Source organism: Bombina bombina, chromosome 2, assembly GCF_027579735.1.
Source record: "Bombina bombina isolate aBomBom1 chromosome 2, aBomBom1.pri, whole genome shotgun sequence".
NCBI classification, from domain to species: Eukaryota; Metazoa; Chordata; class Amphibia; order Anura; family Bombinatoridae; genus Bombina; species Bombina bombina.
Window position 1 is genome coordinate 66,690,046 of NC_069500.1, and position 16,459 is coordinate 66,706,504.

At 39.9% G+C, this 16,459-nt stretch overlaps 1 protein-coding gene across 1 annotated transcript in view; it reads left to right on the forward strand.

Moving 5' to 3' along the window:
- CTIF (cap binding complex dependent translation initiation factor) overlaps nucleotides 1-6,008 on the forward strand; it is a 621,404-nt gene extending 615,396 nt beyond the window's left edge. Inside the window, exons 11-12 of the mRNA XM_053701096.1 lie at nucleotides 1,864-1,917; nucleotides 4,437-6,008. Of these exons, the coding sequence (XP_053557071.1) occupies nucleotides 1,864-1,917; nucleotides 4,437-4,652 (270 nt within the window). The 3' untranslated portion in view covers nucleotides 4,653-6,008. The remainder of the gene's footprint in view (nucleotides 1-1,863; nucleotides 1,918-4,436) is intronic.
- The last annotated feature ends 10,451 nt before the right edge of the window (nucleotides 6,009-16,459 follow it).

The following is a 16,459-nucleotide window of genomic DNA, read 5'->3' on the forward strand; positions in this document are numbered from 1 at the left end:
CTTTCTCTCTCACTCTTTCTCTCTCACTCGTTCTCTCTCACTCGTTCTCTCTCACTCTTACTCTCACTCGTTCTCTCTCTCTCTCGTTCTCTCTCTCTCTCGTTCTCTCTCTCTTGTTCTCACTCTCTCACTCATTCTCACTCGCTCTCACTCGTTCTTACTCACTCGTACTCTCACTCACTCGTTCTCACTCTCATTTGTTCTCTCACTCACTCTCTCACTCACTCTCTCTCTCATTCTCTCTCTTATACACACACACACTGATATTCCTAAATGGTCCCATTGCACATGTTTTCACTGTTGAATTTAGTAGCTTCCTTGTAGAATGTAGCCTATATTACTTTCCCTTACACTAGACACACACAAAAGTTGGAAAAATGTTCATTCATAATGAGTATCGCTGGGAATTTTTGCAGTTTCTTTACTTATGTGCTTATTTAGCATGTAAGAATTACAAGTATTGGATGCACCTAATATTGTTATGCATAGATTTGCTGTGCTCTTATATTTTGCATCAGATAGGAACAGAAGTTTGTGAGACTATATTTGCTTTACAATTACATGTGTAGCCCTAAATTCTTCTCAGCCTCAATGGCTCAGAGATCCTAATAAATGTCATTATCATGTGCCACTTTAGTGTTTATTAGATGTATTTCTGTAGGGTTTCGCCACATTTATACTAATAATGCTCTAGAGGCATTTTCTGATCTACCCTCTTAGAGTTTATTCACCATTTCAAAGACTTAAAGTGGCGGTAAACACCTTGTTAATTACCAGGCATTTCGGTTGTGTTTCTATAGAATAACAAATTAGCCAAGACTCAACATTTTTCAAACAAATTAACAATTATTATTTACTACATATGTTTTTCAATACCCAAACACCACGCACCACTTGCCTTATTTGGAGAAGCCAATCTATGATTCAGTCTGCAGAAGGCAATGCTAGACTAGGTCATATTTAGTATAGAGTGCATTGTTTTGCAGTTGCAGTTCAATCCAATTAGGGATATATATGTAGCAAAGTTAGCCTTCAGAAGTCAGCAGGGAGCATTTCAGGCTCTGCTAATTATAAAATACACAATTTTTAGAGCTAAATTACATGAAAAGGGGAAAAATAAATACTGAAAGTATATTTCATTATGCATAACTAAACAATGTACAGTATATAACAATCTCAAGGTGTTTACTAGACGTGCCTTTGTTAGTTTAATTTTAAAACACAATCTGAATATGGCCGCCAGCAGCATTTGACTCATTTTGGAGCCGGTTTTCCTCTTGTATAAACCATGCCACGTTCAAAGTCACTTAAATCCCCTTTGTTCCCCATTCTGATGCTGGGTTTGAACATCAGCAAGTCGTCTTTACCACGTCTAGATGCCTAAAAGCATTGAGTTGCTGCCATGTGATTGGCTGATTAGCAATTTGTGTTACCAAGCAATTTAACAGGTGTACCTAACAAAGTGGCCGGTGAGTGTGTGTATGTATATATATATATATATCATTGGGATTTTGAACACACTTATCAAGCCCTGTAGTAAATTCTTCCAGGATGCATCCAGGGTTCACATTTCATTTCACTCCCCAAATAATCCCTGGGTTAGTTATTTGTGAAAATTAACCATTAGGGAGGGGAGGTTCCTTGAAGTCCTCAGGGTCTGCTCATTGAGGGCATGAAGTACTACAGTATGCAAAAAGATTAAATCTATTCATTAAGAACAAACTTGTTTTGCAATGCTGGTAAAATATAACTAAAGGAAACAATATTTGAATTATTTACTTTATACTTTGCTGGTCTGCGGTCCCTTTATAGAGAGTAAGTTAGAATGATATATTAGTAACATTCTGTTTCTTGTTCTTCCAGTTGCTGCAGTCTCATGATGTCAAGGAAGATGCCGTTTTGTGCTGCTCTATGGAGGTAAGACTTGTACTTATTTCTATGGCAATATGAAGGGATAGCATCTCATCTCTGTGGTCTTATACATAAAGGTGTCTGCCTCTCTTTCTAACAGGTCATCCTTTCCTTTGCACCATCACTGTTTTCTACATCTAGCCCTCATGGCAGACTAACAGATCACATATTGAGGCTATCTGTTCATAATCAGAATTATATAGCCATTAATTTACCTGCCTACAATTCAGTACAGTTAAATATTTATTGCATGGGCTCGATTTTTAAAAAAGTCTATAAAGTCTTTTAGTCACATAGACACCAAAATTTTATTGCAGAGACAGTCCTGTTTTTGTCCCCCCTCCACCAGTCCATCAGAACCACTCTACATTTATCACATGATTTCTGTTCCATAATTGTGAGCAGTGTGTATTGTTTCTTTCTTGTATGTATGTATTTATGTGTATATATACTGTATATATGTGTGTATGCAGGACCCTTGGCCATTACACCTATGTGAGCTTGTTGGACGTCACATTCCAAAGTCATGTGCATTAATATACAAGATTTTGGTGTCTGTCTGTGGGAATTTGTGCCCTTTCAGCCAAAAGGATAATTTGTGAGGTATATTACTGATGTTAGAGAAGTAGGTCTGGCTCACAATTGGTATTACAATTCATACCAAAGGTGTTTAATGAGGTTGAAGTCAGGGCTTTGTGTAGGCCACTCAAGTTACTCCACACCAAATTTGTCTAACATGTCTTCATGGATCTCTTTGTGCAAAGCAGCACAGACATGCTAGAACAGGGAAGGGCCTTCCCTAAACATTTGCCACAAAGTTGGAAGCACAAAATTGTCTAAAATATCTTTATATCCTGTAGCATTAGGATGACCCTTTTACTGGAAATAAGGGACCTGGCTCAAACCCTGAAAATCCCTAGACCATTATTCCTCCTCCACCAAATTTTACACTTGTTACTATGCATTGTCGTGTGTAGAGTTCTGTCATACCCAGATTCTTCATTAGACTTCCAGATATTGATTCATCACTCCATCTAACACATTTCTACACGCTCAAGAGTCCAGTGGTGTCGACATGCTTTACACCACCCCAGCCAATGATTAGCATTGTGCACGTTGATGTGTGGTTTGTGCACATCTGTTTGGCCATAGAAACCCATTTCATGAAGCCCCCAACACCCAGTTCTTGTGCTGATGTTGCCTCCAGAGGCAGTTAGGAACTCTGTAGTGAGTGATGCAACAGATGATTTTTACATGCTACACTCTTCAGCACTTAGTTGACCTGGGCAGATCTAGTAGCAAAAACTGACTTGTGGCAACAGTTCCATGTATAAACTCACTGAGCTCTCATGTAAGATCCATTGTACTACTCATGGTGGTCTATGGAGATTTTGTGGATATGTGCTGGATTTTATGCACTTGTTTGCAATGGGTGTGGCTAAAACAGCTGAACGTAAGAATTTGTAGGGGTGTCTATGCATACTTTTGGCCATATAGTGTATATGGATAGATAGATAGATAGATAATCACTGGTATATGTTTGAGGTTTACCCTAATTCAGTGTTCTCATTGGACATTTTGCCTTCCAGGTGCATTATGAAGTAGCCAGATGGAGGCAATGCAATACTATGAGATATTATAACATCTTCTGTTATTTTTATGTTAATTTATCCAAAGCACACATTAATTGCATCATTTAACATAAATTGATGTAATAAGAATTTGTGCATCATACATAAAAAAAAAAAAAATTAAGTTAATTTTAGTTTTTTTATTGGCTGAAATGTTAACTGGCTGGTCAGTAAAATCAGCCCGGTGGTGTGCCCATTAGATAGGTCCTGGGGAGTTCACTATGATATATGTCTGAGGAAGGGGATTTCCTCCCTGAAACGTTCCAATATACTAGTAAATTTATGTGAAATACAGCAAGTGTGAGTCCTTTCTTCATGATATTTTACTATCTGACCCTGCACCCTAGTTGCTGCTGAACTTTGGGATCGGTGAGAGTGCATATCCATTCTGTGTGTGTATATGTATGTGTGTGCACACACACATATATACTTAACTTTATATATACTGTATATATATATACAACAAAAAGAAGTAGGCACTCAAAGGTATTTAAATAAACAATATCTTTTAATCCCACAAGGTGTGACGTTTAGGAGTATTACCTCCTTCCTCAGACATAACAAGGAAGGAGGCAATACTCCAAAACGTCACACCTTGTGGGATTAAAAGATATCCTTTATTTAAATACCGGTGAGTGCCTGCTTCTTTTTGTTGTGTATGCTTTGCCTGCTGCAGCACCCCGGTCAAAGATTTGTGAGTCCCATACTCTGCCTGGAATTTTATATATATATATATATATATATATTTCTTTATGAAATTGTAGATTTGTTATATATATATATATTTACACCCTTTCCATCTCTGGCATCTGCCATTCTCTAAAATAGAGACATAAGAGTCTGAGCAGTGGCTTACAGCTTAACATGTGACTTGTGACCCCTTTTTATTGACAGCTGCAGAGCACTGGTCGCCTGCTGGAGGAGCAGCTGCCCGAGATGATGACAGAGCTATTGGCGACAGCACGAGACACAATGCTTTGTCCCTCTGAGTCTATGCTGACACGGTCTCTCCTACTTGAGGTCATAGAACTACACGCCAACAGCTGGAACCCCCTGACTCCAACCATCACACAGTACTACAACAAAACTATCAAGAAACTAACAGGCTGACAAAGACACCATCATGTCAAGGGGTTGCCAACACAAGGGGCGAAATTCAAGGAAGCCAGAATGTACCAAACAAACTGGGCTTGCAGACTTTTCTATTGAAGAGACACATTATGAAAACAAACAGCATGCTTGAGAACTTATTCAACAAGGGGGAATCAGCCTTCTTTTCAGCCCAGTCCCCTAATCCAGACACAACCCCCCCGACACACACACACACACACTATATGTTCTCTCATTTGCATATTCAATAGGATGCAGCACACGCACTAAGACATTGTCACAGTGGGTGCAATAGAAACGTGTATTGAAAGACGAGTGGCTGCTATTGTTTACACATTATTGTGATGGCTTACTCTAGCCAACTGGAGACAGCTCAAAGCAGATGTCTCAGAAAGACAAAAGAAGCTCACCAGACATTCATAAGTGACTGTGTCTATTGTCAGGGAGCTGAACACCGAGGATTTTTTTTTTTAATAGAGCATTGGAACATGAATTGACAATTTAGAAGATTTCACGGGTTATTATTTGCACTGGTTTATTTCTTTTGAAAGAGGACAATTTTAATTTTAGTTGGTTGGTGGAAAGAAAGAAGAAGAAAAAAAACAAAGAACCAGGCTTGAATTGTGTAGGTAGGGGGATAAGGACAGTATATAATGGGGAAGATAATAATGTGGCTATTATTTTATTATTATATGGCTGCTATGATGTGACACATTATGAAGGTTTAAAAGGCAGGGCTTAATTTTATTATCAGTTACTAAAATTACGCTTACTCGCTATAGTAATCGTATAGTAATCATTATTTCAAAATTGAAATTAAAACAGCAGGTTCTGTTACTAACTCGTTCTGCCCAGGAAGTTCTGAAAATTCTTAATTTCCATAAAATAAGTAGGTATGTTTAGATAATGCCAGTAAACTCCCTCAATAAGTTATCAAACATTAGTTGGGTAAAAATCCCCCTGGTTACCAGCGGAGCTGTTTTTAATGTATCTCGTATGTAATTGTTAGCCATCTTGTGTTTTAGCCATGACATACTTCATGTAATGCGAATACTTTACACATTTTAGTCAAACATTTATAACTAAAGAAGCATTTTTGTGGTGAAGCCAGAGACCGTGTGTAACACATTGCAAAGCTTTAGAGAGGCCATCTTGCATTTTTTTTTTTTCTTAAACATTATCTGGTCCTGAATTAGTTAAAGCTGATTAACTTGCAACTTCACAATGTTTGGGTGTAGTGAGCTTACAATATACAGAGTGGGTTTGTACCACTTTTATTTGTTCTTACAGTAGAGACATTTCTACAGTATTTCTCTTATAGCTCATTTGTATGTCATTAAATGCTATTCATGTGTATTTCTTTGTCTCTCTGCCTTCCTTTATTTTATCTTTTCTTTTTCGTGATACCTCTGTTTTTCACTTTCCATTTTTTGTACGATTACAATGTATGTGTTATACACTAATGCTTATGTCTTCTAGCTAGTGACACTGTCTGTTACTTGCTATTTTCATGGCGATTACTTGATAGATACAGAAACAGACTTTGTATGTGCACCCAGTGTTTCCCACTTGAAAGGTTGGGTGTTTAGAATGTCATTTTTGTGGTCATCGCTTGACATCTGAAAACTGCAATTTTTAAAGAGGGATTGTCCTTGTTTGGAATAAGAGGCCTTGTTTCTCTATACCCAGCAGGGGTTTGAGTTAAAAACAATTTTTAAGTTTAACCCACCCCCCCCATGTAGTCCTTGATTTGCCAGCTTGTTTTTTGAAACCCTTATACCTTAGAGATATTTTGATATCTTTTACATTTACTGACCAGTAAGTATCTTTTTAAAGCTACAAATTGAAAAAAGGACCATATTTAATGTCCCATTGTGGCAATTTCTGGAACTGCCCTACCGGGGTGTTCTAAGTGACCTAGACAAGCAGAGGTAAATGGCGTAAGATAGTTTGAATGGAAAAGAAAGCATCTTGTTTCATCAACTGTTTTGTTTTAGCACTAGGATTTATTTTACAATTAAAGCATGTAGTCATAGTGTTTACTCAGAATCGATTAGAAATCTGTAGCTCGTGGATTAACTTGTTAGAGATTTCACTATTGTCAGTGTCCCGCAGAGGAGTATTTCTCAACTCCAGACAATCTTTAAAAGATGTCCTTATTAGCGCACATGTGAATCTGTCACAGTGATTTAGCCACTTGTAAGCCAGTGTAGAGCAATATATAAAATGTTGAACTGCTGGGGTACATCAGAGTAGATGCAGTAGATTTTCTCATTTACATTTTGTGAGCGATTGACTTGCTTTACTGAAAATGTATACTTAATTGGAATGTTATGTTGTAGAACTATAAATGTCTTACATTTTGATTCTGCTGTAACATGAATTCAATGGAATCAAATATACCTCATATTTAATTTCATTTTTACGATGAACCGTCTTTGCTATGTAGGACAGTATCAAAACAGACTGTGGGGAGACATAATCTTGGCTCAGTGAAGTGTGTGGTCGGTACTGTGTTGGCAGTGAAATATGCCAGGTCACATCTTCACTTCCTAAAGGCCATTCAGGAAATGATGTCAGAGTTTGACAATTTCCTTATTTACTTTCTTTATTGATCATGTACTAAGACATTACTGGAGCTTATGAAAGGTTGAATTCCTAGGATTAAAAGGGAAAGGCAGGGTAACTTCCTGCCATTTGCTCATCCTGCAGTGGGAGTGAGCCCAAGGAAACTTAGCTTGCGGTTCACTTTTCAATCAAACACTATCAGGATGGACATGCATTGAATTCCTGGCTACTGTAATGTTAATATGAGCGATTAAAAGCCTCACCCTCAACATTGTTTGGGCTCTGAGTTAGACATTGTCGACATAGAGGATATATGTAAGAAGGAAAAAGTCCTATTTGTATATCTGAACCTGCTTCAGTTGTACATTACTATTACCAGAAACAAAAAGCTATATAAATACAAAGAATATATATATATATATATATATATATATATATATATATATAAATATATATATATATATATATATATATATATATATTTATATATATATATAAATCATTTTAATATAATTTTAAAACAGACTTTGAGTCTGTTTCTCTTGTTCCTTAAGTTTCGATATTAGTCTTTTTAAAATAATTTGTGTAGCAGAGAGGCAGTAGGATCTGTAATATCTTTGGGGTAGGCAGAGACAAGCAAGTAACTACTCTTGGTAATTGTAGCAGAGAGGCAGTAGGATCTGTAATATCTTTTGGGTAGGCAGAGACAAGCAAGTAACTACTCTTGGTAATTGTAGCAGAGAGGCAGTAGGATCTGTAATATCTTTTGGGTAGGCAGAGACGAGCAAGTCACTACTCTTGGTAATTGTAGCAGAGAGGCAGTAGGATCTGTAATATATTTTTGGTAAGCAGAGACAAGCAAATAACTACTCTTGGTAATTGCAATAATAACCCCTTTCCACCAAGAACTAGACGACACATAGCTTGGGAGTCAATGACTTTTTTTTTTCAACTGGAAAAACAAACAAGGGGTTTCCCAACTGAAACAGCAGGGAGTTTAAACAGTAACATACAGTTTAACATACATTTTAACCATTAGCCTAAATAACAATTCCCGCATAGTTCATAAGTGGCAAGGTTTGCCACAATGCTCCCCCAGAACCAAACCGGCATACCCAGTCTGATCCCAACGGATTGGCTTGGGGAGGTCCGGAGGAGTGTTCTCAGATCAAGGTTCAAGTTCAGTTTGTCTGGACAACCCGTCGGCGTTGCCGTTTTGCTTCCCAGGTCGGTAATCGATTGTTAAGTCAAACGGCTGCAGCGCCAAACTCCAGCGCAACAGCCGGGCATTGTCTCCGGATACCCTGTTCAGCCACACCAACGGGTTGTGATCTGTGAGCAGGGAAAATTGTTATCCATATAGATATGGCTGAAGTTTCTTGAGGGCCCACACCACGGCCAGGCATTCCTTTTCGATGGCGGCGTAGCTAACTTCTCGGGGTAACAGTTTCCTGCTTAGGTAGGCCACAGGATGCTTGCCGCCATCAGCCCCAACTTGGCTCAACACGGCTCCCAATCCAAACATAGAAGCGACTGTATGGACGAGAAAGCATTTAGTTGGATCCGGGGCAGCAAGGATAGGGGCATTTACGAGAGCGTTTTTCAGTTCTTGGAATGCTTGTTCACACTCTGGGCTCCAGGTAACAATCTTAGGAAGGTTTTTACGGTGAGGTCGGTGAGGGGTTTGGCTAGGGTACTATAATTAGGTACGAACTTCCTATAATAGCCTGCGGTACCTAGAAAGGCTAGCACTTGGGTCTTGGTACGGGGAGTGGGCCACTTGGCTACGGCCTCTACCTTGGCCGGTTCGGGCTTCTGCTGCCCGCTACCTACTCGGTGCCCTAGGTACTGGACCTCCGCCATCCCTATATGACATTTGCTTGGCTTAAGGGTTAATCCTGCCTCCCTAATGCGATCTAGGATCGCCCCTATATGGTTCAAATGCTCGTCCCAGGAGATGCTAAATATAGCTATGTCGTCTAAATCGGCGCATGCATACTCTTGGGACCCATCGAGTAGCCGATCTACCATTTGCTGGAAAGTATCCGGAGCGTTCTTCATCCCGAATGGCATGACCTTGAATTGGTACAGGCCAAACGGGGTGACGAACGCTGATTTGGGGATGGCATCCTCAGCTAGTATGATCTGCCAGTACCCCTTACACAGATCTATGGGGGTGAGGTACTGGCTTCGAGCCATTTTATCCAGGAGCTCATCTATCCGGGGCATAGGGTAGGCATCAGAGACGGTTTTATCATTAAGTTTCCGGTAGTCTACGCAGGTCGTGACGTCCTGCTTCGGTACTAGAACTACCGGCGAGGCCCAGGGGCTGTCCGAGTGCTCAATCACTCCTAACTGTAGCATCTCGTCAATCTCCTTCCGCATATGTTCTCTCACCGATTCTGGTATGCGGTAAGGAGGTTGACGCATGGGGAGGTGACCTGGGGTTTCTACCCTATGGGTGGCCAGTCTGGTATATCCAGGCATGTTGGAGAACGTGTCTCTCTTTTCCTGCAGTAGCTCTGCTATTTGAGCTCGTTCCCGAGGACTTAACTGCTCACCCAATTGTATCTCTCCCAGACCTTCGTTCCGGTTCTTCATTCCTAGGAGGTCGGGAAGAGGTAAACTGTCTGCGTCGTCCGCTGCAGGGGCGCAAATAGCATTCACCTCCTCTGCTCGTTCATGGTACGGCTTCAACATATTTACATGGAGCATGCGTCTACCGCCTGCTCCAGTACATGGGCCGATCACATAGGTGGTGTCACAGATTTGTTCCACCATCTTGTATGGGCCCTGCCAGGAGGCCTGCAGTTTATAATTTTTGACCGGTTTTAAGATTAGCACCTTCTGCCCAGTCTGAAAACTGCGGTCCCTGGCGCCCCTATCATACCAACGGCGCTAACGGTTTTGAGCCGCCTGAAGGTTGGAGCGGACGGTCCGAGTCAGGGCCTCCAGGCGCTTCCTAAACTCCGGCACGTATGGTACGATAGGAGTACCGTTACTAGTGACTTCCCCCTCCCAATGCTCTCGGATTAAGTCTAGGGGACCCCGTACCCTCCTTCCAAATAATAATTCAAAGGGAGAGAACCCCGTGGACTCCTGAGGTACCTCCCGGTAGGCGAAAAGCAAATGGGGTAGAAACCGCTCCCAGTTCTTCTGGGTATCTATGAACGTGCGGAGCATCTGTTTCAGTGTTCCATTAAACCGTTCACAGAGCCCATTAGACTGGGGGTGATAAGCGGAATTTACAATGGGTTTCACCCCACATGCTCTCCACAACTGGTGGGTAATCTCGGCCGTAAACTGGGTGCCCCGGTCCGACATAATCTCCCAGGGAAATCCCATGCGGGAGAAGATTTTGATGAGGGCATCCGCCACGGTCTCGGCATGAATATTAGCCAGAGCCACCGCCTCGGGATATCGGGTGGCATAATCCACGACCGTGAGTATATACCTCTTCCCCGAGGGGCTAGACTTGGCTAGGGGGCCAATGAGGTCCACCGCCACTCGACTAAAAGGCTCCTCTATTATGGGGAGGGAGTGTAGCTTTGCCTTATATCGGTCTCCTCTTTTCCCTACTCGTTGGCAGGTGTCACACATCTGGCAATACTGCCTAATATCTTTGGTGATCCCTGGCCAAAAGAAATTCTGAGTTAGGCGGTGCTTCGTCCGACTAACTCCTAGGTGGCCTGACAGCGGAATATCGTGGGCAACCCGTAGCAGTTCTCGTCTATACCTCTGAGGTACTATTAACTGCTGAACGGACAGGGGAATAGATCCAGCCACTATCTTCTCTGCATACCTGTACAGTAACCCCTTGTCCCAACCGTACCTCTCTCCTTCCAACTCCACCTGATTCTGGTCTACCTTATCCCTATATACTTGCAACGAGGGGTCAGTGGCCACTTCGCTACCAAACTCTAGTGGAGGGGCCCAAGAGACATTAGGGGGGTGATTGCTTACCTGAGCCTCAGAGTGATCAGTCAGTGTGTTGGTGAGGGCCTGTTGTCGGGTAACCACGGGCAGTGCTGCTTGTGGGGAGGTTCGGGGTGCAAACGCTGAAGTCAGCTCCCCTAAGTCGTTGCCCAAAATAACGTCTGCGGGCAAATTTTGCATAAGGCCCATTTCTACGTTCCCCGACCCTGCTCTCCAATCCAAGTGTACTTTGGCCGTGGGAATCTTGTACATGGTTACCCCCGGCCACCCGGACAGCTACACAGTCTCCGGTGAGTTGATTGGTGGCAAGCGACGGGATTCAAACCGCACGGCAAGTCGTAGGACATGTGATGTATATGAACGGACGGTGAATGGGGACAGATTATACCAGACTATAGAGAACTGCATTGAAGGAATTACTGGAGGCGAGAGGAATTATTGCCAGCAATAAAACCAAAGCAAGGCTGATTGCAGAGCTCATGGAGGGAGACCGGGTAGCAGGTACGGCCGTACCCATGGTGAACAACGAAACCGAATTCCAAAAAGAGATGCGGACCCGGTTGGCTTTTTTTCCGCTACCCCATTCGGAAGAGCTCCTGACACGGACATCAGCAGACGTACAGGAATACTTGATGGTGACCCAACATACCACCCCAAGACCCGGAGAGGGGCTACCAGTACACTCCAGTGCTGGTACAGGGAAAGCTAAGATTCCCTACCACGCATTCAAGGATCATACCGACACAGAGGATATAGATGGGTACCTACAGGACTTTGAGCGATTATGCCAACTGCATAATATTAGTACCGCTGACTAAGTTCCCCTACTGGCTGGCAAGTTATCCGGGCGGGCTGCTGAAGTAGGATCTGTAATATCTTTTGGGTAGGCAGAGACAAGCAAGTAACTACTCTTGGTAATTGTAGCAGAGAGGCAGTAGGATCTGTAATATCTTTTGGGTAGGCAGAGACAAGCAAGTAACTACTCTTGGTAATTGTAGCAGAGAGGCAGTAGGATCTGTAATATCTTTTGGGTAGGCAGAGACAAGCAAGTAACTACTCTTGGTAATTGTAGCAGAGAGGCAGTAGGATCTGTAATATCTTTTGGGTAGGCAGAGACAAGCAAGTAACTACTCTTGGTAATTGTAGCAGAGAGGCAGTAGGATCTGTAATATCTTTTTGGTAAGCAGAGACAAGCAAGTAACTACTCTTGGTAATTGTAGCAGAGAGGCAGTAGGATCTGTAATATCTTTTGGGTAGGCAGAGACAAGCAAGTAACTACTCTTGGTAATTGTAGCAGAGAGGCAGTAGGATCTGTAATATCTTTTGGGTAGGCAGAGACAAGCAAGTAACTACTCTTGGTAATTGTAATAATAACCCCTTTCCACCAAGAACTAGACGACACATAGCTTGGGAGTCAACGACTTTTTTTTTTCAACTGGAAAAACAAACACTTTTTAAAAACAGTCTCCCCTAGAAGGGGTTTCCCAACTGAAACAGCAGGGAGTTTAAACAGTAACATACATTTTAACCATTAGCCTAAATAACAATTCCCGCATAGTTCATAAGTGGCAAGGTTTGCCACAATTTGAATATAAAATTGATTGCGCACTCACATTAAAACAAAAGTACAAGCATATTTGTTCTACAATAAAACCTATATATGGATACTAAAATTACCATGGAAAATTATATTTTGTCCTAACTTAAAATCTGTATTCAAAGAGTTGATGCGCAATATGTGAATGGTTCCTCCTAGCTCATCTATTTCTAGTTTGTGAGGTTTGCCATTTTTTACACTTACTGATAGCTAATATGATTAAATTTGATGTAAAGTTTATGAAAGACTGCAAGAAACTCTGTCACAAGAAAAGTTTTAATGTTCTTTTAGTCAGCGCCAATGGCACAACTACGTTATGTCAACCACTTGGTCTCTATGGCTATGAATTTTGTAATGTAAACAAAACTTGTAGACTCTGCTTTATTTGGACGGTTTGACTTTACGCATTTTGGTTTTTGTCTTTATTAAGATATTGAGTCCCGATATACAGGGTAATTTTATATCCCGGCTTCTTGTTACGGCGCATTAACGATTTTGGTGCCAGGAATGAAAGGCCCTAATATGCTCTTGAACTCTTCCTTTAGTGAAGATTTTACATCAAAAGCAATGCCTGAATGATCGATTGTAATGAGACATTATCCAGAATATTTAGAGAAGTATATGGGGAAGCAGATTTATAGCTTATTTTTTTTAACTTGATTAAGACGAGCATGATAAGTTGTGTTTTTTTGCCTTTATTAGGATGTTGTTACATTTTCAAAAATACATTTTAAAATTTTTCACTTTTTGTTGTTTTTTTAATAAAGAAAAATTCAGTAGATTTTGGATCTGCTGTATCACAATCTCTAAAAACAGCTAAGTGAGCGCAGATAGATGACTGTGTGAACAGAAGGATTCTCTCTGCTTGACTTGATATTCTATCTTAATGAGAATATTTATTATATTTTTACATTTACAGTTAAAGAACTAATTAAACTGATTATGTATTACACGCGTTTGTACATAGGTAGAACATGAATCTCCCTTTAAATATTAAAGGAGTGGAAATTGTAAGCTTCATGTGGAATATATTTCCCATGATGAAGCACAATGACAAATATGTAAACCAGGTGATAATGGTACTCACAATGGGTATGCAGTTAAATACATGTGTTTAAATAACACGATCAGTCTTATTGCTTATAAATGAATTTAGTGAAATAAAGCAGGTGGCTGTTTTGCCATTAGGTAGAATAGTTTTCACTAGCGATAATGGTTTTACTGCCAACTCTGAAGTCACGATGAGTAAAATAGAAAAGGTAGCTTTGCTGTTATAAATAAGTATGTGCAACACGTCTACTGTGTTGCATCTAGGGACTGGCAGATCATGAGAGTCCTATTAATTATTATTGGCAGCTAGTATTGAGTTTAATATGCTGTTATTGGATATAAGACTCTGACAATGTGCAGTGGCATGATTTTACCTTCATCGATATTATATACTCTGCATGCTCTGACGTCTTAGGGCTACATTACAATAGAAATGTAATTGCACATATAGGGCTAGACAAGTGGCACGCTAATGTTAGCACAGGACACAGTAAGCAATATTGCAACTGCGCTAACTAGCGCGCATATTATAAGATGACAGTAAACTGTTGCGCTAGAGCGCAAACAGAATTTGCGCTCAACTGATTAGAGAGCCTGAAAACCTAGAGTAAAGTGTAAGGGTTAAAAAAAAAAATTATTCACCAAACACATCATAAACACTTTAAAAATAAACGATTACACTCAGACCTTCGTTCGCATGCTAACTTTAAATATGTAATATGTGCGCTAAACCTCCCACGTTAAAAGTTTAAGTTTTGCTTGCATGCTAACTATGCTAAAAATAAAGTTAGGTAATCTAGCCTGTAATATTAATATTGACGTTGGAAAAGGCTCTCTTTGCCTGCTCTTCCTGTCATTTAAATATTAATGTTGTCATTTTCCACTGCTGTAAATGAGGCTGGTATGCATTCTACAGAAGTCATGCAACCTGCAGTAATTGCTCGATCCGCACTGGACTTCATTTAATTATTTTCCTATGAAATCTCTAATACTCAAAAGGCTATTTCAAGGGGGGTATCCCTGGATTACAAAACTTGTTGCCAAAAAAATTACCATTTGAAATAATTTTTTGTATACAGATCCTTTACAAAACAGTGATTAATGTCTGATACATATATAAAAAAAACTTCTTTTTATTTACTACGTTGGCGTAATAGTAAACGAAGCATCATCAACGTGTAGTATGTTATGTTGATTTACAATTTTCACGTTATATGGAAAAAAATGCTATGGTTGAAATATAGGTGAAGAAAGAAGTGGCAATTTTAGGTTTTCATGTGGTGTATTGTCTATGTGGTGAAAATGTTACTTCATAATTATCTTTTTTTAATATCAATTTACAAAAAGTGCAAAGTGTGCTGCACTACGTTGTGCATCTACGTACGTTAGTAAACTGGCGTTGCCGGCGGAATCAGATTTGCTTGCACAGCCAGAATACACTACTGATATTTATGGAACATTATAGTAAATATTGTAAAGCATATTAGTGCATTTGAGGTTTAATAAAAGCATTTTCACTTTACACTTGTAGTAAAAGTGATTAATATTTAACTCATATCTGTGGGTGACATTTGGTGCATATGTCTGTATGGCTCGTGCACCTTTTTTGACAGCTTGCACTTACTATTGGCTCCTTGTAACAATGAAAAAGTTGGTTCCATCTATGTCTCTGCCATATCTCTTATCAGACACAAGATCTCAATGCAGGTAGTTTTATAGGACGCCTCTTTGCAAATATATATGTACTGCATAATTCTTTATAATAAAAACTGAAACCTACTTATATGCATTTCAGTTTGGGCTGTACTGGCCCTATTAATAATGAAAGATTTCCTTAAGAACTGTTGTTTGATAAATTGATAGTTGCATACAGCATGTCTTAAACATAAAGATTTGTGTACCTGGTGAATTTGCAGAAATGACTGTGATATGTTTCTATCAGACAGTTCAACTATCGCCTGATGGTTACCTGGTATTTGTTTGAAACGATAACCCAGCACTGATTGATATTTTTTTTTTGTTTGCTTTCTTTGTTTTAAGACATTACTCATATTTCCGCAATGGGTCTTGTGGCTATACTATCATAATCTGTTATTTAAGCTATTTATATATTTTTTCCATTTTAGAAAAGGCAATGAGGTTCTCTGTTTCAAATAGGTGCAATCCTGTGCCTTTAACCGTGAGATTCTGCCATTTAAATACTTTCACAGAATAACAAAACACAAATATCACATATATAACATTAGCAGAACTATGTTCCGAACCATTTTCTAATGTGCCACAAATTTCAGTAGTTGATATCAACAATCTCAGAGATTGGTTTAGTGCCAGTGCAATTAGCTGAAATGACCTTTATCTGGTTATTTCTCCATCCCCTTTACTCTCAGACATGCATTATTGCATAGGTTGTATATACATTGACAGATCTTCAGGTTTGTGTTTATGACAAATTAAATAAATATTTATAGTGTATCATATTTCAGATGTGCCTAGAATTTTTTTCTACATATGATGTTTCTTGGTAAAATATGTGATCCGTTCAAAAAGGCCTTGCTTTGCAGTGTGTTACAAGCGTCTCTGGTGTAAAATTTAGTTGCAAACCGTTAAATCTGTCCTATTTCAGCTAATTTTTTTTCCAGGTTCTAGCTCAGAGCTA